The sequence below is a fragment of the Spinacia oleracea genome, chromosome 3 (genome assembly GCF_020520425.1).
Source record: "Spinacia oleracea cultivar Varoflay chromosome 3, BTI_SOV_V1, whole genome shotgun sequence".
NCBI classification, from domain to species: Eukaryota; Viridiplantae; Streptophyta; class Magnoliopsida; order Caryophyllales; family Amaranthaceae; genus Spinacia; species Spinacia oleracea.
In genome coordinates, this window is record NC_079489.1 from 150,910,550 (window position 1) to 150,933,052 (window position 22,503).

At 36.3% G+C, this 22,503-nt stretch overlaps 1 protein-coding gene across 1 annotated transcript; it reads left to right on the forward strand.

Moving 5' to 3' along the window:
• Positions 1–6,101: 6,101 nt before the first annotated feature.
• On the forward strand, positions 6,102–9,519 carry LOC110800821 (ADP-ribosylation factor-like protein 8b). Its single transcript, XM_022006144.2, has 5 exons — positions 6,102–6,271; positions 7,098–7,212; positions 7,329–7,450; positions 8,300–8,461; positions 9,116–9,519. Exons 1-5 carry the CDS (start codon positions 6,234–6,236, stop codon positions 9,231–9,233), a joined length of 555 nt encoding a protein of 184 aa, XP_021861836.1. The 5' UTR covers positions 6,102–6,233; the 3' UTR covers positions 9,234–9,519.
• Positions 9,520–22,503: the final 12,984 nt, after the last annotated feature.

Here is a 22,503-nt window from a genome sequence, read left to right on the forward strand (position 1 = left end):
TATGACCAGCAAAAGAGAGAGTGGTGTGAATTCATTTTGTTTGTAGCTTTGCTTAGAATTCTTTTGATAGTATAAAACTCACTGGACTAGCCATTTGAATCAAATTCTGCAGTTTAAAAGCAGTTTGGGTATTTGGTGCAAATAAGTTTACAAGTAGGTGTATATTGTGCAATAAATTTATAAATAGGTGCATTTGGTGAATTATAAACATGACTTAACGGAGGACTAACGGAAGGCCGGCTTAGGGGTATTTGGTGCAAACTTAGGCAAAAATAGGGGTATATTATGTGATTTGAAAGACGCGATGGTATTTGGTGCATTTTTGCAAACCGCAGGGGCATTTCATGAAAAAACCGTATAATTATATATAATATATATATATATATATATATATATATTTATATATATATATATATATATATATATATATATATATATATATAGAGAGAGAGAGAGAGAGAGAGAGAGAGAGAGAAGCATGTTCGTACTTAGGGAACAAAATGGAGAGAGAGAGAGAGAGAGAGAGAGAGAGAGAGAGAGAGAGAGAGACAGAGAGATATCACTTTTGCATGTACTTGTTCTGCTACCAATTTGAACTTAGTAGCATGTTCGTACTCAGGGAACAAAATGGTTTGACTCTGCCAAGTAATACAAACCAGTTATGAATCGCAAAAAATATGCATGCATGATATATATGCATGATAATGAATGGGTAATTATGCATAATCAAATATATTTCCATTCATCTTGCTTATATGCTTGTATGAGTTGCTTGTATATGTCATGTAACCGTTACATGGCTTGTATGAGTTGCATCATCTATGCTTAATTTACCTCTCTTTCCATTAGAGCTTGCAAACAAAGCATAAAAATACTGATAAAACGTAGTAAGAGCATAATTTAAAATTACAAAATGTGCTTCTTAGACGGTTGCACTATACATGAGTAAACATCACAACTATGCATTGTGCAACAGTCTAAGAAGCACATTTTGTAATTTTAAATTATAGTCTTAATACGTTTAACCAGTATACTTATGTTTCTATTTAATTTTGGTTTTGCAAGATCTAATGGAGAAAGCTAAATTAAGCATAGATGATGCAACTCATACAAGCCATGTAACGGTTGTTGGAAGCTTCAAATCAACCATAACAGTAAGTACACATATATATAGATACATTTATAAGAGTATATATAGCTTATATAATGCGGATTTACGCTCTTTTATCTTTTAATAATCTAACAAACAAGATCTAATTGTATCATCAATGTTATTTTCATAATTTAGATTGCCATTAGAAAACCCCAAAAAAAGTGTTATTCTCGTTTAATAATTTATATTTTAGCTAAGGATGTGAGAGTGCAAGTCTAATGGCTTTTTTTAGGCGCAACCAACTACAAGCAATTACAATTTGAATTGGAGAGGGCCTGGAGCAGAGGTAAGTTTATCTTTAATTCTAACATTTTTTTTGGTTGTTACATATATGTAATCACTCTGTTTCATAATGATGTTTCAGTTCATAATTTTAACACTATTAATAATTGAAGATAATCTTTTAAATTCTTTCCAATATATAAGAAAAAATATAGTAACGTTAATAACAAGATCCAATTATAAGAAAAAACATAGTAATTTATTGGAAAGCTTGTTAAAAAAAGTGAAACATCCGCTTTTTTCATATCATGCGTTATTAGATAAAAATCAATTATCTTGTTAATCTGCGGTACTATAATAATACTTAATTGTTTAATTAGTTCTTGCCCTTTCATTGATACTTTTTCGTAGTTTATTATTATAAAAAAATGTGTTTAAATTATTTTTATTTTTCTGACTGATTTAAGTACGTAAAGGGTGAAATAAAAATAATAAACATGTATAATAGAGATGAGTATAATAGGCACGAGATGACTGATCTCGTGCCTTATCCTAATATGTATAATAGAGATGAGAATATATATAATTGAAAAATGACCATTTTACCCTTTAGGAGTATATCACTAAAGGTAGGTTTGTAACTTTCTTATTTATTCCCAGCATATCCGTAACATTTACAAACAAGAAACTTGCCATATTTTATACCAGTTTTTTATGCACGTGACGCGTGCTTGTAAATTGTAATTTAAAAATGCACGTACACATAATAATCTTTAACTAGTGTGTGGCCCGAGTGATATGATGCCCCGGGTGATATGATGCCCCTATTGCTACTTTGAATAATTATAATTCGAAATTCTTTTTCAACTCAATGTTTGACTAAAACACATGTAGTCCTTAAAAGTGAATGAAAATATCCATTAAGTTCATCAACTACACATGTACATTACGTCATTTATCATGCCAAGTAATTTTTCAGTTAGATCATCTTACAGTTCGTTGAATTTATTTTCTAATGGAACTAAGTGCTTCAAATTAATAAGATATACGCATGGCATTTTAGTAGTTGATACTTATGATATCATATTTAATTCATGGTTTTCCTAAAATTTTAATTATTTTTTATTATTCCAATATAATCCATAAGAAATAAAAGGTAACATAAAGATTTAGTTGTTTTAGACTTTATGTTAACATATATTTATCAATTAGTGTGCATGAATAAACAACAATTAGTGGTTGGTTAAGATGGTTGCTGACATCTTAAGGGCCCTCGACGAGGGTGTGAATATACCTATAACTCTTCAATCGCCTCTTCTTCACACGGTTTGAACATTAACTTACAGAGTACTCGTATTAGTTTGTTCAGATAAGAGAAGTTGTAGAAGCTCACCATCTTTGTTCTGAAGCTTAAGAATTGTCAAATTGAGTATAATAGTGTAATGGTTTTGGATCGGAACAATTTGTACGGGATAGTTCCGTGGCTCAAATTAAATACAAGAATGGCTTATTATAGGATATGGGCTCAAAGTGCAAAAGGGCCAAGGCCCAAGTCAAATGACCTAGTATTCTTCAAACCCCTATAAATACTAATTTATGGGGGAAAGTAAAGGGGACCTACACACTCTCTCCTATATCTCACTGCTTTATCTCATAATATGATACTAATGTTGGGCGTCGGAGGCCCTGATCCGGGGAGCCTCCCCCGGGTTCGAGTTCACCTTGCAGGCACTCATCTACACGCTCAAGATCCGAAGATCCGACCACACAACCGGATTCCGATACCGGAACACAATTCATGTATTTTTACGAGTTAGGAATTGGCCACATTTAATTGGCAATACCATTAGCCATGAGTCCATAACTTGATAATGATTAAGGGTGTTCATAAAAAATCGTAACCGCGAATCGTACCAAAAATCGAAAAAATTGGACTAAATGGGCGGTAAACTAAACCGAAAAACTAACAGAAAAAACTAACAAAAACGGTTATGGTAATCGAACTTGCAAAATTAACAGTTAAACGGGTGGGTTACGGTTTCAATTTTTGACAAAACGGTTAACCGAAAAACCGATTTTTTTTTAAGAAAAAAGTTATTCAATGTTTAGTTGGAGGTGACAAATTACAAAATTATAGGTAAAGTATTTTAGTGAAAAAAAATGTTTGTTTGTGCACTGCTAGCCCTTTTAGTGCACTTAGCCCATTAGTCCATTCTTGAAACAATGAGTACGTGACTTCACAATTTTGTTTGAATTTGATGAACTTGTGTTAGTTTAGGCGTTGTTTGGATTTTTTTTTTTTGACTTGATCTTTTATTTAAAATGTTATTTTGCGTAAAAAAATAATACGATAAATACTGTCTAAAATAAATAAAAAAAATTGAATAGCGGTTTTGGGTAATCGGGTAACCGTATCAAAACCACAGTTAACCGTACCAAAACCACGGTTAACCGTTTAAACGGTAACCGATTTATACGGTAAGATTACGATCCATGAAAATGCCGAACCGTAATTTTCGGTTACCGAACATAATCAAATTTCCACCCATGAAACCCCTACCCCTAAATCCTAATCATGATAATCCACCCATTACAATCAATTGCTAACTGCTGTACCCGGGTATAGCCAGCTCTGGCTGTACCCCCAAAAACGACGCGCTCATATTGTTTGTTCATTCTTGTCGACTGTTTGTTCTTTTTTATTGTACTGTTTGTTCATTCTTATTGTACTGTTTGTTCTTTTTTGTTGTACTGTTTGTTCTTTCTTGTTGTTTTTTAAATTCATCATCAAATTTTCATAATTGTTGTATTTTTTGTTCTTTCTTCTGGAATTTTATGTTCTTTTTTATATTATTTGTTCTTTCTTGTTTATTTGTTTGTTTATAATAATCATATGGTTAATGTTCATAATTAAACTCTTCATTCATCTTTTATTCTTTCTTTTTGTATTGTTTGTTCTTTCTTGTTGTACTATTTGTTCTTTCTTGTTGTTTTTTAAATTCATTCATCAAACTTATTGTTGTATTGTTTGTTCTTTCGTGTTGGCTTTAAAATTCATCATAAAATTGTTCATAATTGTTATATTGTTTGTTCTTTTTTTTCTGGAATTTTATGTTCTTTTTTATATTGTTTGTTCTTTTTTGTTGAATTATTTGTTCTTTCTTGTTTATTTGTTTGTTCATGATAATTATCTGCTTTATTATTTGTTCTTTCTTGTTGTATTGTTTGTTCTTTCATGTTGGCTTTAAAATTCATCATAAAATTGTTCATAATTGTTGTATTGTTTGTTCTTTTTTCTGGAATTTTATGTTCTTTTTTATATTGTTTGTTCTTTTTTGTTGAATTATTTGTTCTTTCTTGTTTATTTGTTTGTTCACAATAAATATATGGTTAATGTTCATAATGAAATTGTTCACTTCATTGGTCTTTTATGTTTTTACAAGCGCCTATATTGTTTATTTCCAAATAAATAAATAAATGTACATTTTCAAAATAGTAAATGTTCATTCCAAATAAATAAATAAATGTTCATTTCCGAAATAGTAAATGTTCATTTTTGTAGTTTATTTCCAAATAAATAAATAAATTTTCATTTCCAAAATAGTAAATGTTCATTCCAAATAAATAAATAAATGTTCATTTCCGAAATAGTAAATGTTCATTTTTGTACTAGTGTTTGTTCTTTCTTGTTGTATTGTTTGTTTTTTTATGTTGGCTTCAAAATTCATCATAAAATTGTTCCTAATTGTTGTATTGTTTGTTCTTTTTTCTGGAATTTTATGTTCTTTTTTATATTGTTTGTTCTTTTTTGTTGAATTATTTGTTCTTTCTTGTCTATTTGTTTGTTCACAATAAATATATGGTTAATGTTCATAATGAAATTGTTCACTTCATTGGTCTTTTATGTTTTTACAAGCGCCTATATTGTTTATTTCCAAATAAATAAATAAATATTCATTTCCAAAATAGAAAATATTCATTCCAAATAAATAAATAAATGTTCATTTCCGAAATAGTAAATGTTCATTTTTGTAGTTTATTTCCAAATAAATAAATAAATGTTCATTTCCAAAATAGTAAATGTTCATTCCAAATAAATAAATAAATGTTCATTTCCGAAATAGTAAATGTTCATTTTTGTACCAGTATATTAATGTTCATTTTAAACAACACAAAACGACATCGTTTTGGATGGGGGTACAGCCAGCTTTGGCTGTACCCGGGTATAGCCAAAAATTTGCGCATTACAATGTCAATGTGGAAGAGGTTACCCTTTGGGCCTTGAAGTGGATTTGTAAAAGGGCCAAAGCCCAAAAATAGACCATTCCTCCAAGAAGCCGACTTAGTTAATCACTTACTTCCAAGTGCCAGATAAGCAAAGCTGTCAGACATGTGGACGCCGCTACGTAGATACACTCTCTTAAACGACGCGTACAACTCTTTCTCCAAATGAAAAATAAAAATCTCCTTACTACTAAGGCGCGTGGTAATCACTTCTAAACACTGCGAAGAGAATAAAAAACGCCAACCTGTTTGATTGGTCCACAAAATGCCTAGCACGTATATTACGGGTTCGTGTATTTTCGTCCCCAAATCATAGCATGGGCCCACATTAATTTTTTTAAAATAAATTACTGCCCCTTCCACCCACTAATATCTCTCCACCTATCATTACCTTCCTTTAAAAATATTATTTAAAATTCCTTTTGTTTTTCCTTTTTTTTTTATTCCTGGAAAAGATTTTCAACAGGGAGGTCAAAATTGAATGTAAGAGTGAGTGAGAGAGATTGTGTGAGAGAATATCCCCCGTAGATCTCTCTCTCTTCTTTCTCTCTCTAAACTTACATCGTCGGCAGCCATGGGTGTCTGGGAAGCTTTACTCAATTGGCTTCGAAGGTTTGTCTCTCTTATTTCTCGTAATTGTGTTTTCTGATGTTTTAATCTATGATTGTTTTCGATTTGATTTTCGTGTTTAATTACCCCCCTTGAATTTTATTGTTTTTTTCCGAATTTTGAATTTCTGTTAATCTTCTTGCCGGAGAATAATTCCGTCGTAGATGCTGGTAGCGGCTTGAAACTTTAACTTTTAGATTGCCGGAAAACGTAGGGTTTCTAATTAGGTAATTTTATATATTTTGAGTTCATGATAAATTGTTCATAATTCCTAATTTCATGAATAACTGAAAAAATCAAGTAAAAAATACAATTTTTGAGGTGAAATTCGCTACAATATGTGGTTTCTGGTTGATTTTTGTGCTATACCAGCTGAAATATAGGGCATGAGGTAAATCCAGCTACATATGAATAGAAAAAATTAACAAGCAATCTGCTTTTTTGTTCTGTACCAATAAAGATTGTATTTAGGTTTTTTTAAAAATCAATGTGTAAAACGTCTTTCGTTTTGAAAAGAAGTAGCATGTCAATTCTCTGTGTTCTATGCTTAATTAAGAGAATTCTTTTCGGATAATCTAATTATGATGGCCAATGCTCTTATGATTCCTTATCGTAGGTGTTTTAAGTGGTCTTACCTACTTTCGGATTATCAAATTATCTCATTCAATCTGTCTGGAAAATGCATTATTCCCTAAGTAAAGTATTGCTATGAATAGATGATGGATCCATCATATGTTACAGCATTGTTTTTGATGGCTTATTAGATTGTTTTTCATTCGCATACCTTTGAAGCACGAACTTACCTTCTATTTTTTTTATCTTCTTGTAGCCTCTTTTTCAAGCAGGAAATGGAGTTGTCCTTGATAGGACTTCAGAATGCAGGAAAAACTTCTCTTGTAAACGTTGTGGCGACTGGAGGATATAGTGAAGATATGATCCCCACTGTAAGTGTTATGTTACCCTTATATTATTTCCTTCTATTCTCTCATGGAACTACATCTCTGTATAAAAGGAGTTGTGGTTAATTTACATTGTTCTTTTGTTTTCATTTAATTGCTAGGTTGGTTTCAATATGAAGAAGGTCACCAAAGGGAATGTTACAATAAAGTTGTGGGATATTGGAGGTCAACCAAGATTTCGCAGTATGTGGGAGAGATATTGCCGTGCTGTCTCCGCTATAGTGTATGAGACTTTTTTCTCTCTTTTAGTCTATTGCTTTATGCTTTTACCCTGGATGACTTGCTTAGATTATTCTTTCCGGCCTTTTATCACTAGATTTGCTCCATATTTTATTGTTCTTTGAAATGTTGGGAAGATAATTAACAATGAATTCTTTTATTAGTTTTATACACTGAAGCTTGGTATGCTCGAAGTCTGTAGCTATCTTGTCTCTTGCCTGACTGATTATGTGTCCAACGTTATCAAAGACAAGGACATATTTATACTTTGAAACCTACATAACTAGAAGCAACCATCTGGTTATCTTTGGCGGAATACTCCATTTGTGCTCTACTACATTTGCGCTCGTCTACTCTAATGCAGTCTGATATTCTGACAGTCAAACACACACGCTTGTCCATATAATGTACTGAGCCTGGCATATGCACGTGCACCCAACAGACCGATATTTAGAAGATGTCAATAGTTTCCTTGTAGTCCTAAGTCCTAGCTAAATTCATTGTTCTTGTGCTGCTAATCTTCCTGCCAAATTGTCTGTGTCCTACCTTTGCTATAAGTTAAGATTTGACTTCATTGGTAAATGACTAAATGGTAATTACTTCGCTTCTTCCTGCTGGTTGCCCTCCGCAGAGTATTTATCATGTGAATATCTGCGTGAATCCGTTGGTTAATCTTGCTGGATCATGGATTTAAAGTAACAGAATTAGTTTCAATATTTACCACTTTATCATCATGTCCAAAATCTTTTGTTGTGTTCTTCTTTCTAAGCAGCAAGATAAGCTTCCTCATTTTGGTGCACAAACTTGAGTTTCATTACTATCTTTATAATGGCTGTGTCTATATCTGTTGCAGTTACGTTGTTGATGCTGCTGACCATGATAACATAAGCATCTCTAGAAGTGAACTTCATGATCTTCTCAGCAAACCCTCACTCAGTGGTATCCCTCTGCTGGTGCTCGGAAACAAAACAGACAAGGCTGGAGCTATCTTGAAAGAAGATTTTATGGAACAAATGTTAGTAATTTTCACACTAACCTGCCTTTTATCTCTTGTAATCTGTACTTGAAGGGTTCTTGGTGCAAGCTTTTTATGCTGGAGCTGATCAACACGAGCCCGGCCTGCTGGCCCGACCCAGCCCAAAATTGGCGGGTTTTGGGCAGAACACTTGGGCCCGATTTTTGGGCTGGCCCCGAATTTCAATATTTTTTTCGAGTTTTGGGCATCGTAAAACTTAGAGGTGATCAAAATTCGGGCCGGGTCGGGCTCTAACACAAACAATATGCCCCAATCCATAACTTTTGTGTGTGTCAAACGGGCTTCAGGGCGGGCTCGGATTTGGGTCTGAAAACATTTTAGGGTGCCCAAACCAGCACCTTTGGGTCGGGTTGGGCCGGGTTATAGTTGATCAGGTAGACTAAAAAAACTACACTTTGAGATGTAAGTTTTGACCCGGCCTGAATGGCCCGAATGCCACTGGTTTCTGGCCCGAAATAGCAGGGTTTGTGCACAAAAAACGATCCGATGCTTGTCCCGGCCCGACATAATGGGCATGTTTTTAAGGCTGCGGCCCGGCCCGCCCTTTTATCAGGTCATGTCATGTCTGTGTAACCTGTAGCTGTGAGATTTTCGACACCATTATACGAGCACTTAAATTCTTTCCTTGTGCAGGGAGCTGAAGTCAATTACAGACAGAGAGGTATGCTGTTTTATGATCTCCTGCAAGAACTCTTCAAACATCGATGCAGTTATTGACTGGCTTGTGAAGCACTCAAAGTCAAAGAGCTAAAAATAGAAGGGCTAATCCTCCACATTCTTGTGTTTAATGTTATAATGAAATCTTGTTCATTAGTAAAAAAATCATTTAACTTTCCGCATGGCTGTGTTGATAATCCCTTATAAATAGCTTTTACAGTGGTGTATATTAGGTTTTTTGTTTATAGAACAATGAGAGTACTTTTGGTGTGTTTTCCCTCTGTCTGTCTTTTTATCTGTCGGTTTGCTGCAGAGTTTACAACTTGAGGAACAGGATCGTGATATCAGAATTGTAGTAGAACAGTATGTTTGTGCTTTTAGTTCAGTTTGGTATAGAGTTTGTTTTCAGATTGTTTTTGAAAATTCGGATATCCGAAATTTTCGGATCGGGGAATTGTGATCCGAAACCGATCTGATAAGATATCCGAAAATTCGGATCGGATATCCTAGAATCTGGATCCGATCCGAATTTTTAAAAATCAGAATATTCGCCTTTTATGCATCTGTTACCAACTTGATTTTAATTGTTCAACTTGTCTATTACTCCCTCCGTCTCTTTTTGTTTTTTACGTTTGGTATTTTGTACGCGTTTTAACGACTAATTAATGGGTATTGAGATTCTTCTAAGTTTTTCATGTAAACGAGGAAAATTACGTTTATTTATAATGTTTTCACTATTATCAAAATTCTGATATTGGAAAAATGAGAAAAAATTAATGTCTTTATCGAAAAGTGTGAGGGATTAAATGACCCAATGGATTTAATTGGTTAATATAATAACTTGCACAAATTTTGATAAAATATTAAATCATTTATGTGATAAAATAAAAGGAAATGTAAATAACATTTTGAAACACCCAAAAAGGAAAACGTAAAAAACAAAAAGAGACGGAGGGAGTACTTAATTTATTATAGCGCAAACAATTAGTCAAAATAAATAATTACAAACAAATACAAAATATTAGAAATAAAAAAGTTACAGTGGATACAAAAGGCCATCACATTGTCACAAAGAGTATTAATATTTAATACTCATCTACGTAGTAGTCTCTAAAGGAAGCGGACCAAGAAGGTTGTGCTTAACTGCTTATGCCATTTAGGCTAAGTAGTTGAGCAGGTATACTTAAGGGCCCAAATTATATCATTAGGAAAATTACAAATTATATGTAAGACATGAAACAACAAACTTACCTATTTATGTCACACGTTGCATCTAACAATGTAGTTTATGTTGCCTTATATCCCAACTACGTAGTAAGTGATGCTGAATTAGGGATGTTAATGGGGCGGGTTCCGTGGGAGACCCGCCCCGCATCCGCCCCAAGTAGGCGGGGATGGAGGTAGGTTTGGTGGGTGATGGGGCGGGGATGGGTATAAAAATCGTACCCGCCATGGGTGATGGGGCGGGTGTGGATTTTGTGTTGAACCCGCTCCATCCCCGCCCGCTCCGCCCCATCCCCATCCGCCCCGCCCCATCCCCACTCTCCCCGCTTCATACCCGCCATGAGTGATGGCGTAAGTGTGAGTTTATTTGCATGTCTAAGAGATAATATGAATTTAGGTGAGATTTTTAAGTTTTTTGTTTTGATATTTTTGTTATGACGGGTATTCTTTTTTTACTATATATATGTTACTTTAGTCATAAGGTTTTTTTTTTTTCTTCCTAACGTTAACTTTCATTACTTCATATATATGACAAATTTACTAAATAAGAAAAATTAGGCGGGTATGGGGCGGGGATAAGAAGGGGATGGATACCCAGCTGGGTGGTGGGGCGGGGATGGATTTTAGTTTATACCCGTTGGGGCGGGGATGGGGATGGCTTTTGTACCCGCCATAGGTGATGGGGCGGGGATGGGGATGAAAATTTTAGGTGGGGATGGGGATGGAGGGACCTATATCCGCATCCGCCCCGCCCCATTGACATCCCCATGCTGAATGCACCCATTTTAGTTAGGAGTCAAATGCTTTATTTCTTCCTTTTTCTAAAAAAGTTTATTAATAAGATGATAATTGAAATACAGTCATATATGACATCATTGCCGGATAAACTAACTTTAAAATGATTTGTAGGGTTGTACACCCGTTCATAACCAAACAAGACCGGAACCGTAATCGGAAAAATTTGTGGACCAAAGAAATTCAGGTCTGGACCGGACAAAATTCTTCTTGTCTGGTCCGGATTAGACAGAATTGAAAATTATTGAATATGTCTCCATACAATTTTCGAGGTTATTTATTCAAAAAAAATAATATATAGTTAGAACTTTTAAACTTTAGTTCTCCATTTTTATGGTAGTAGGGATGGATGTTGAAGACAAAAGAGTAGGAAAACAATAAAAAATAACACATGATATTAGGGCACTAAGAAAAATTAATAATTTTATTAAATTTAAACCAGGATAACAGGCCTGGACGGAAAAATTTTGGGTTTTGACCCGACTGGTAACCCAAAAATCAAAATTTAGAGGATCGAAAAGTGGAACATAATCAACTGATCCGGCTCCATCGGGTTTTGGTTTTAAAAAACAAATACAGGCCACCAAGAGCAACTCCTAGATATGGTGATAAAAATGGGTATGCTTGTAAAAACTTAAAGCTTCGAGCATGTAGCTAGCTAGCTAGCTAGCCATCCGTTGGTGAAAACATTTTGTCACCTGCTCTCAAGATGTTGTAACTATTTAGAACAGGTAGCTGAGAAGAAAAAAAAAGTTGAAAAAGAGATATATTTATGTTGGATGAAAATATGGAATAAATTAATCGAAATAGGAACAATGAATTTCGCGAAAAAAAAAATCGGAAATTAATTCCAAGGAAAAATTCAAAGTGTGAGTTTGTTTGTAATGCAAAGAATGAAGAACTAGATCGAAAAAGAAAGATCGACTTGCTCTGATACAATGATGAGAATCAGCAATTCTGATTCTAAAGTACAGGGAAGGAAATAGGGAAAAGAGGATGAGAGAGAAAATGAGATTTTAATGGGTATTATTTAATACCTTAGATAATCAGACATACTTTGTCTTTTATACAAGCACCAACAACTTGGTAGCAAAGCTAAGGCCTCAATTGATTAAGCTACTAATAATCTACTAATTACAATATTAGTGAAGTTAACTATGTACAACTTCCACATTCCCACTTGTTTTTCTTATTAAAATATCTACTCAACTCGACTTGTTTTATTACTTTATTTCATTCAATTCTACGGAGGGAGTATCGATTATCCACCATGCATACTATCGGCGCTACATGCAATGTTACCTTGAAACAAATCACATCATCTTTCAACCACTCCCCACAACCCCGTCTCGACGAAATCGACTACACCACCGAAATCGAGGTTTTGCTCAATTTGAAAAACTACGACGAGGTCGATAATCACGCTTGCGACAACGATTACGAATGTTTATACAAACCATATTGTTACACCGTCCGATCCAAAACTGACAACAATGCCGATGATGATACGAGAAAGTTAGTTTTTCTAATTGATCCTAAGACGCTTTATTTGGACGTCTTAACTGCCGCGACAGACGACGGTTAATTTGCCTGATTATGTCACTCCTGGTGTTTGGACAGCTGTCAAGTACGGAATGCTTTCATCGATATTGGATTATGTTAACTATACAGAAAAACATAACCCTATGTTAAAGTATGATATGTGTATCGATGTCGATGTTACTACTCATCATTTTGTTAATCACAACGAAGGTCCAGATGACGATGATGATTCTTGGTTGACAACTTTTGTTAGGGGAGTTGAGGAGGATGAACGTACTAAGTCGTTGAAGAAATCTTTGGAAAACAAGATTTCCAAATTGATGATGTTCTTATTAAGTACTTAATAGTGCTAGATTATGAGAAACTCTTTGAATTGGAATGTATTCCATTGATCAAATATATAGGGGATTACAATATGATTCCTAATACAATTAGAAACCCAAATATAACTAGAAGTATAATATACATCAAATATCCTAAGAGATTAAATCCGAGTAGATTTCTATCTCTATCACACCCCCGCAGTCGTAGCGGGAGGAGGTCGTACACTAAAACTGGATCTGAAATCCAAAAACAATTGTCTAGGGAGGCCCTTAGTGAAAATGTCTGCAAATTGATACCGTGAAGGAACGTGCAACACCCGTACTTGACCCAACACTACTTTCTCGCGAACAAAATGGATGTCCATCTCCGCATATTTGGTGCGCTGATAATATACGGGGTAGCTAGATAAATAAATATCACTAACATTATCACAATAAACAATGGTGGCCTGACGTAGAGGGCAATGTAACTCCAGAAGAAGGTTACGTAGCCAACAAGCCTCTGCAACGACGTTTGCGACGCCTCTATATTCTGCCTCTGCACTTGATCTAGAAAGAGTAGGTTGACGCTTAGAAGACCAAGAAATAAGATTGTCCCCTAAGAAACAACAATATCCTGAAGTCGAACGGCGAGTGTCTAGACACCCACCCCAATCTGCATCAGTATATGTGATCAAGCGCAAATAGATGTAGGATATAAGTGTAATCCGTGATCAATGGTGCCCTGAATATAATGTAAGATGCGTTTTAATGCATATAGATGAGGTTCCCGTGGATCATGCATAAAAAGACACACCTGTTGTAAAGGAAATAGTGCCCTTGGTCCAAGTATGCATATAATATTAAGTCTAATAAATGCGGTTCAGTATTAATTAACAAGTTAATAATTCAGTGACATCAAGTGAGCTGAATGCCTAGCTAGAGGCCGCTTCAGTTCAAGTGGAATTAATTATATTAATCCACAGCTGACTCTTGACTGAACCCGTAGGGTCACACAAATAGTACGTAAACGGATCAAGTATTTAATGGCATTAAATACTCCATCTATGGATATTCGGAATAGATGGATCTTGGTTTCAGTGGGAGCTAAGATCGTCAAAGGCAAGCAAATGAATACTCCCGAAACGATGATATTGCCGGAAACGGATATATGGATCGTATCAGAAATATAAATATTATCCAAGTCGTAGATGTTGCCGGAAACGGAAACATGGTACGTATCGGAAAATATTAATGGAAATGGAAATATTGCAGGAATCGGAAATATTGCCGGAAACGGAAATATTGTCTGAATCCGAAATATTATCGGAATCGGAAAATAATTCCGGAAACGGAAATATTAAATATTTGTTCAAAACGGAAATTAATTCCGGAATCGGAAATGTTAAATATTGTTCGTATCGGAAATAAATTCCGGAATCGGGAAATTAATCGGAAGCGCGACGTACGAATTAGCATCGGACGAGACTTGCTAGTCGAAGGCCCAGCACGAAGCCAGGCCCGCGTCCAGCAAGCCTGCGCGCCACACAAGGCAGCCAAGGCCACGCCAGGCCCAGCGCAAGGCCAGGCCCAGCAGGCCAAGGCGCGCGCACGAGTGGGCTGCGAGCTGCGCTGCTCGCGTGGGCCGCAAGGCTTGCGTGGGCTGAGCGCTCGCGAGGGTCGTGCTCGTGGGTGTTTGTGTCCGATACAAATCCTAAATCTAAAGGGGTTTGTTCAAAGATTAAATTCCTAATCCTAATAGGATAAAATAGTTAATAAGAGTTTTAATATAATTCTAATTAAGCTAATTAGTATCCTAGTAGGATTCCAATTCCTTTCCATAAACTCTATAAATATAGGCCTAAGGTCACATATTTAACAGACGATTATTGAAGTATTCAAGGCAAGATTTTAAGCAAAAATCAGCCAAACACTTGCACCCAAATAGCCGAAAATCTAAGAACCTTAAGGGCGATTCTAGTTGGTCAAGCTTAAGGCGGATCCGGACGTGCTGTGGACTATCTACGGAGGGACGACACTTGGATTCCTAAAGACTTGTTCTTGTTCGGTTCGGGCGCAGCTAGGGAGGGCACGCTACAAAGTGTATGCATCTAAATTATGCTATATGATTATGTGTAAATAATATGTTTCCTGGCATTATGGTTTTTCCGCATGATTTATGTTTATTCATATGTATCATAACCTAACAGTGGTATCACGAGCCTCTTATTATTTTCATAATCTAAATTGCATGAACATGGTTGAATTTTACAAATTTGCAAAGAATTAAAGGGGTGATTAATTTTCGTAATTAATTGCAAATTGCGTTTATTTAATTATATGTACGCAGTTTTTCGGCAGTTTCTTCGTTACTCATCCAAATCGAGTGATTTTTGTGTCAATTCGGCATGTAAAAGGCATTCTAAATTTTTGACAAAAATAGTAATTTTCGGCCGAACCCAGAATTCCTAAATTCGAAGCCTAACTATGACTTTTCGGAGGTTTTAGTTTTTCGAACGCAAAAGTTTGTAAATTTAAGATGTTAAATTAAGTATTTGCGATTCTTGTTGATAAATCTTGAGTTTTTGATTGACCTACTGTATATGTTTAACAATTATGAATGCCTAGACTTGTTAATTATACAACCTAATTTGTAATTATGATTAAGTTGTTGAAATTCAAATAATTTAGAATTGATTTGATTTTCATGATTAATTAATAATTTAATTAGGTACCAATGATTAATTCCACCATAAAAATTGTTAATTTATGTTAAATTTTTAATTTTTATGACCTAGCTAGATTTGAATCCATGTTAATCGGAAATTAATTGATTAATAAATTTTCGATTTTTCGCCCTAAAATTATGAAATTAATATGATTTATTAATTTGTCATTAATTTTGGAAATAAAAGTTTTAATTTTTATGCAATTCGCTCATAAAACTTGCACGCACAAAGCAATGGACGCTACGTGTTACCCTTAAGAGGTGTTGTATAGTGCGGGCATGCGACGACGAGCAAGGGAGCTCGTCGCCCATGCGGTACGATGCAAAGAGCAAGAGCCATGGCACACGAGCACAAGGCAGCACGCTGCCCTGTGTCGAGTGCTGTGCGCATATGGGCGAGTGGGCAAGGGCGAAGGTGAAGGAAATAATGCCCTTGGTCCAAGTATGCATTCTATGTTAAGTCTAATAAATGCGGTTCAGTATTAATTAACAAGTTAATAATTCAGTGAGATCAAGTGAGCTGAATGCCTAGCTAGAGGCCGCTTCAGTTCAAGTGGAATTAATGATATTAATCCACAGCTTACTCTTGACTGAACCCGTAGGGTCACACAAATAGTACGTAAACGGATCAAGTATTTAATGGCATTAAATACTCCATCTATGAATATTCGGAACCGACGGATCTTGGTTTCAGTGGGAGCTAAGATCGTCACAGGCAAGAAATGAATACTCCGGAAACGATGATATTGCCGGAAACGGAAATATGGATCGTATCGGAAATATGAATATTATCCAAGTCGTAGATGTTGCCGGAAACGGAAACATGGTACGTATCGGAAAATATTATTGGAAATGGAAATATTACCAGAATCGGAAATATTGCCGGAAACGGAAATATTGTCAGAATCGGAAATATTACCGGAATCGGAAAATAATTCCGGAAACGGAAATATTAAATATTTGTTCGAAACGGAAATTAATTCCGGAATCGGAAATATTAAATATTGTTCGTATCGGAAATAAATTCCGGAACTGGAAATTTAATCGGAAGCGTATCGTACGAATTAGCATCGGACGAGGCCTGCCGGACGAAGGCCCAGCACGAAGCCGGGCCATCGCCCAGCAAGCACGCGCGCCACAAGCCCAGCCAAGGCAGCGCCCAGGCCTACCGCAAGGCAGGCCCAGCGCGCGCCAAGGCCACGGATGCGTGGGCCGCGCTGCGTGGGCTGCTGCTCGCACGCGCATGGGCATCCCTTGTGGCTGCCGTGTGTGTGTGAGTTTGTGCTCATGCGTGATTCCTAAATCTACAAGAGTTAGTGTATGATTAAATTCCTATTCCTAATTGGATAAATTAATTAAATAGAATTCATGTAGGATTCTAATTTCAATTAATTCGTATCCTACTAGGATTACGATTCCTTTTCCATAACTCTATAAATAAAGGCCTAGGGGTCATTATTTATACACAAGTTTTAAGTATTCAAAACTAAGATTTTTAAGCAGAAAAATCAGCCAATATTCTTGCCTACCTAACCGAAAATATTAGAACCTTAAGGGCGATTCTAGTTGGTCAATCTTAAGGCGGATCCGGACGTGCTGTGGACTATCTACGGAGGGACGACACTTGGAGTCCTAAAGACTTGTTCTTGTTCGGTTCGGGCGCAGCTAGGGAAGGCACGCAACAAAGAGTATGCATCTAAACTATGCTAAATGATTATGTGTAAATAATATGTTTCCTGGCTTTATGGTTTTTCCGCATGATTTATGAACTGTCATATGAATCATAACCTTACAGTGGTATCACGAGCCCCTTATTATTTTCATAATCTAAATTGCATGAACATGGTTAAATATTTCAAATTTGCAAGAATTAAAAGGGGTGATTAATTTTCGTAATTGTTAATTAATTGCAAATTGCGTTTATTTAATTATACGTACGCAGTTTTTCGGCAGTTTCTTCGTTACTCATCCAAATCGAGTGATTTTTGTGTCAATTCCGCATGTAAAAGGCATTCTAAAATTTTGACAAAATTAGTATTTTTCTGCCGAACCCAGAATTCTCAAATTCGAAGCCTAACTATGACTTTTCGAAGGTTTTAGTTTTTCGAATGCAAAATTTCGTAAATTTAAGATGTTAAATTAAATATTTGCGATTCTTGTTGATAAATCTTGAATTTTTGATTGACCTACTGCATATGTTTAACAAGTTTGAATGCCTAGTCTTGTTAATTATGCAATCTAATTTGTAATTATGATTAATTTGTTGAAAATTAGAATAATTTAGAATTAATTTGATTTTCATAATTAATTGTAATTTAATTAGAAACCTATGATTAAAAACCACCATAAAAATTGTAAATTTACGATAAATTTTAAATTTTTATGACCTAGACTTGAATCCATAACAATCGGAAATCAATTGGATAATAAATTTTCGATTTTTTCGCCCTAAAATTATGAAATTAATATTATTTATTAATTTGTCATTAATTTTAAATATAAATTTTAAATTTTTATGCGATTCGTTCATAAAACTTGCACGCACGAAGCAATGGACGCTTCGTGTTACCCTTAAGGGGTGTTGTATAATGCGGGCATGCGACGACGAGCAAGGGAGCTCGTCGCCCGTGCGGCACGAATGCAATGAGCAAGGGCGTAGTGCACGAGCACAAGGCAGCAGCCCTGCCTTGTGTCGTGTGCCACGAGCTATGAACGAATGGGCATGGGCGAAGAGCGAGCCAAGGCAGTCGCGTGTGGGCAGCAAGCGAGCTGCGCCACAACGCGCGCTGCCTCGCACAAGAGCGCGCAGCCTCGCGCGCAGCGAGCGCAAGCTCGCGTGCCACGAGCGCTGCGCCCAGCATTACTCGCGCGCACAGCGAGCGATGTCGCGCGCCCAGCGAGCGATGTCGCGCCCCAGCGAGCGATGGCTCGCGCGCACAGAGAGCGATGTCGCGCGCCCAGCGAGCGATGGCTCGCGCGCCCAGCGAGCGATGTCGCGCGCCCAGCGAGCGATGTCGCGCGCGCGCACTGCGAGCGATAGCTCGCGTGCGATGAGCGCTGGCGCGCGCAGCGAGCACCAATGCGTGCGGAGGCTTGCGATAGGGAAGCAGCAGCTATGCGACGAGCGCATGGGCTGCGCGCACATGGCCAGCAATGGCTGTGTGCGTACGGCCCATGGGCGTGCAACGCGTAGGGTGTTTTGCGTTACGATTAGATCGTTTTGAATGTTTAATTTGAAAATTTCAGTTCACGTAATTTTAATTAATTTTAAAATTAATAATTTGAATTATTTTCTTGGATTTTAATTTTGAATATTATAATTATAATAAATGTTATTTATTCTAATTATTTTACTAAAATTAAAATCATGAATTAATTTAAATACGACTGAAATTAAATTAAATTTTTGGATTCAATTATAAATTGATATGAGCTTTAAATTTTAATTAAATTTGTATGTTTCCGGTTGGACTAGAAATACATTTTTATGTTTAAAATTGGTAAAGCATATGAATTTATTGGTTTAAGTGGGAGAGCTTTTTAGTCATAAACTCTTGATTAGGTCTACAAATCCTTAAGGTTAAAACAACTTGATTAGAATTAATAAGGACTGAATAATTGGTAGATTATTGGTGCCCTTGATTAATTGCTGCAAATGTTTACGTGATGCATAATGTGTTTTACTAACCAGCTATGTGGGCCATTCATGATAATGAATGGGTGAATGGTATATATTGTATATGTACTGTTTTGCAGGTTATGAAGTGACTAGTATGGCCCAAATAGGATAGAAAATATGGTCTGCGTACCATTAATTTGAATGTAATTGGTCTAAAGTACCAAAGTTATTTTTCAATTCAAATATGGTCTACGAACCATCAAATAGTTGTAATTAGTTATAGCTTATCCTATTTGAAGAAAATGGTGCCTCCCACGGAGATTTTCAAGACGGACTTTGAAGTCAAAGCTTCAAGATGAAGTCGGGCCATACTAGATCACAAATATCTTATGCATGTTTTAAGTTATTTATTGTTTTAAATATGTCTTAAAATGCATGAGATCAAAAGCTTGATTATGTTGCATGATTAAGGATTTTAGTTCACTTAAAATCTAACCAACATAGTAAGAGCCTTAAGTTCCAAACTTAAAAATTGAGTTAAAAGGTGCCATGCCAAAATATACACTTGCTTGGATATCCTTTACATCAATCTAGTAATAGTTTTCGCTCAGCGAGGTGTTACTTATTGGTCCTAAAGGGGCAAGGTTCACAAATAATTGTGAGTACATGTTAGTTTTGGTGAAACTCAACGATATAAGTAAGGAGTCCTTTTATGTCGTGGCAAATTCGATAGATTTACCTAATAAGTTCTTAGACGTACCTATCAACCAAGAATAGTTTCTAGACTATTAGCAAAAGGCTTTTGCTTACCTAAGATGTTCTAGAATTAAGTCGACAAACTGTGCTTAGTTCTTCAATGATTTTAGGATCTTGGAATCATTTTATTCACACCTGCCGGAACACATAACTTGAATAAAATGCTTAATAAACATTGAATTATGCATGTATGCTAGAATTTAAGTTTATTAAGAGAAACTGTGAATGGTTATTTATTTGTTTATTCTTTTCAATTGTAGTATTAATATGGCAAACAACAATCAAAACATCATCATGGGTTCTGAGCTTATGGTCAAGCTGAACCTGACAAATTTTCTTGAATGGGAAGCTAAGCTAGTTGAAATAGTCAAACTCAATGGGCTTGAGTATGTACTGTCACATCCCATGCCAAGCTACTATGCCAGAGACATGACCCCTGAGAGATTTTACGCTTGGGATGCGGATCTCAAAAAGGTTATGAGTCTCATGCTGAACAATATCCCTGATGATTGGGCTAAAAGGTTTGTAGCCTATGAACCTTTTACGCTCATCAAGAATCTGAGGGATATCTGTCGTGGAAGTACGGAGGACAGGGACCTGAACGTCCATGAGTTGATTGAATCAATGTCTGGTCTAAAGGTTAGTTCTCCCAACAGGTGTTATAGGATGGAGGTCCAAGAAACACATGTTCAGCTCCTTCGCACTAAACAGAGGGTAGGCGTCCCACTGAGGTTCCATGTGGATCTTATGTGTTCATATTTTGATCGCCTAAGTCTACTAGGAACACCAATAAGCGAAAGGATGGCAGTCTCTGTCTTGCTCAATTCACTACACAGTGGGTTTGGTCGCTTCAAGCAACTATACCTAAGTGAACCAAGAGAAGAAACAGTTGCAGAATTTATTCACCTTGTCAGAAAGGCTGAAATAGTACTGGACTGTGAAGCCAAAGATTTACTCAAGGATGATTCAGATCTCACCTATCTGTGGCATTGTCGATTAGGCCATATAAACTTGAAACGCCTAGAAAGACTTCAAAGGGAAGGAATTCTAGAACCATTTAACTTAGAGGATTATGGTAAATGCGAATCATGTTTACTTGGCAAAATGACAAAGCAACCTTTCTCTAAAGTTGGAGAAAGAGCAAATGAACTATTGGGTTTAATCCATACAGATGTATGTGGACCAATGAGTACAAATGCTAGAGGTGGTTTCAGCTACTTTATCACTTTCACTGATGACTTCAGTAGGTATGGTTATGTCTACCTAATGAAGCATAAGTCTGAATCCTTTGACAAATTCAAGGAATTTCAGAGTGAAGTAGAGAATCAATTAGGCAAGAAGATCAAGGCACTGCGGTCTGATAGAGGCGGTGAATATCTGAGCTATGAATTTGATGACCATCTGAAAGAATGTGGAATTCTATCAGAATTGACCCCTCCTGGAACACCACAATGGAACGGTGTGTCAGAACGGAGGAACAGAACCTTGCTAGACATGGTCAGGTCAATGATGGGTCAGGCCGAACTTCCATTAGAATTTTGGGGACATGCACTAAATACAGCTGCACTCACTATAAATAGAGCTCCGTCTAAAGCTGTCGAAAAGACTCCATACGAATTATGGTTTGGAAAGCCTCCAAATGTGTCTTTTCTTAAGATTTGGGGATGTGAAGTATACGTCAAACGATTAATTTCAGACAAACTTCATCCAAAATCTGACAAATGTATCCTTGTGGGCTATCCAAAGGAAACAAAGGGGTATTACTTCTACAATACATCTGAGAACAAAGTGTTTGTTGCTCGAGATGGTGTCTTTTTGGAGAAGGATCACATTTCCAAAATGACAAGTGGGAGAAAAGTAGACCTCGAAGAAATTCGAGTCGAACAACAAACTCTAGAGAATGCTCAAGATGACATTCAAGATGAAACTCAGAGATCTTTAGAAGAATCTGGTGAGAATCATGGTCAATCTAGAAATGTTACCCCGCGTAGATCGCAAAGATATAGATCTCAACCGGAAAGGTACTTGGGTATTTTGACGAACGAGAGCTATGACGTTCTATTACTTGAAAGTGATGAACCTGCGACTTACAAGCAAGCTATGACGAGCCCTAGCTCCAAGCAATGGCAAGAAGCCATGCAATCTGAATTAGACTCCATGTCTGAAAACCAAGTATGGGATTTGGTCGATTTGCCAGATGGCTACCAAGCCATTGGAAGCAAATGGGTTTTCAAACTGAAAAAGGACAAGGATGGGAAACTTGAAGTTTTCAAAGCTAGATTGGTTGCAAAAGGTTACAGGCAAGTCCACGGTGTGGATTACGATGAAACCTTTTCACCAGTTGCAATGCTAAAGTCTATTCGAATAATGTTAGCAATCGCTGCATATTACGATTACG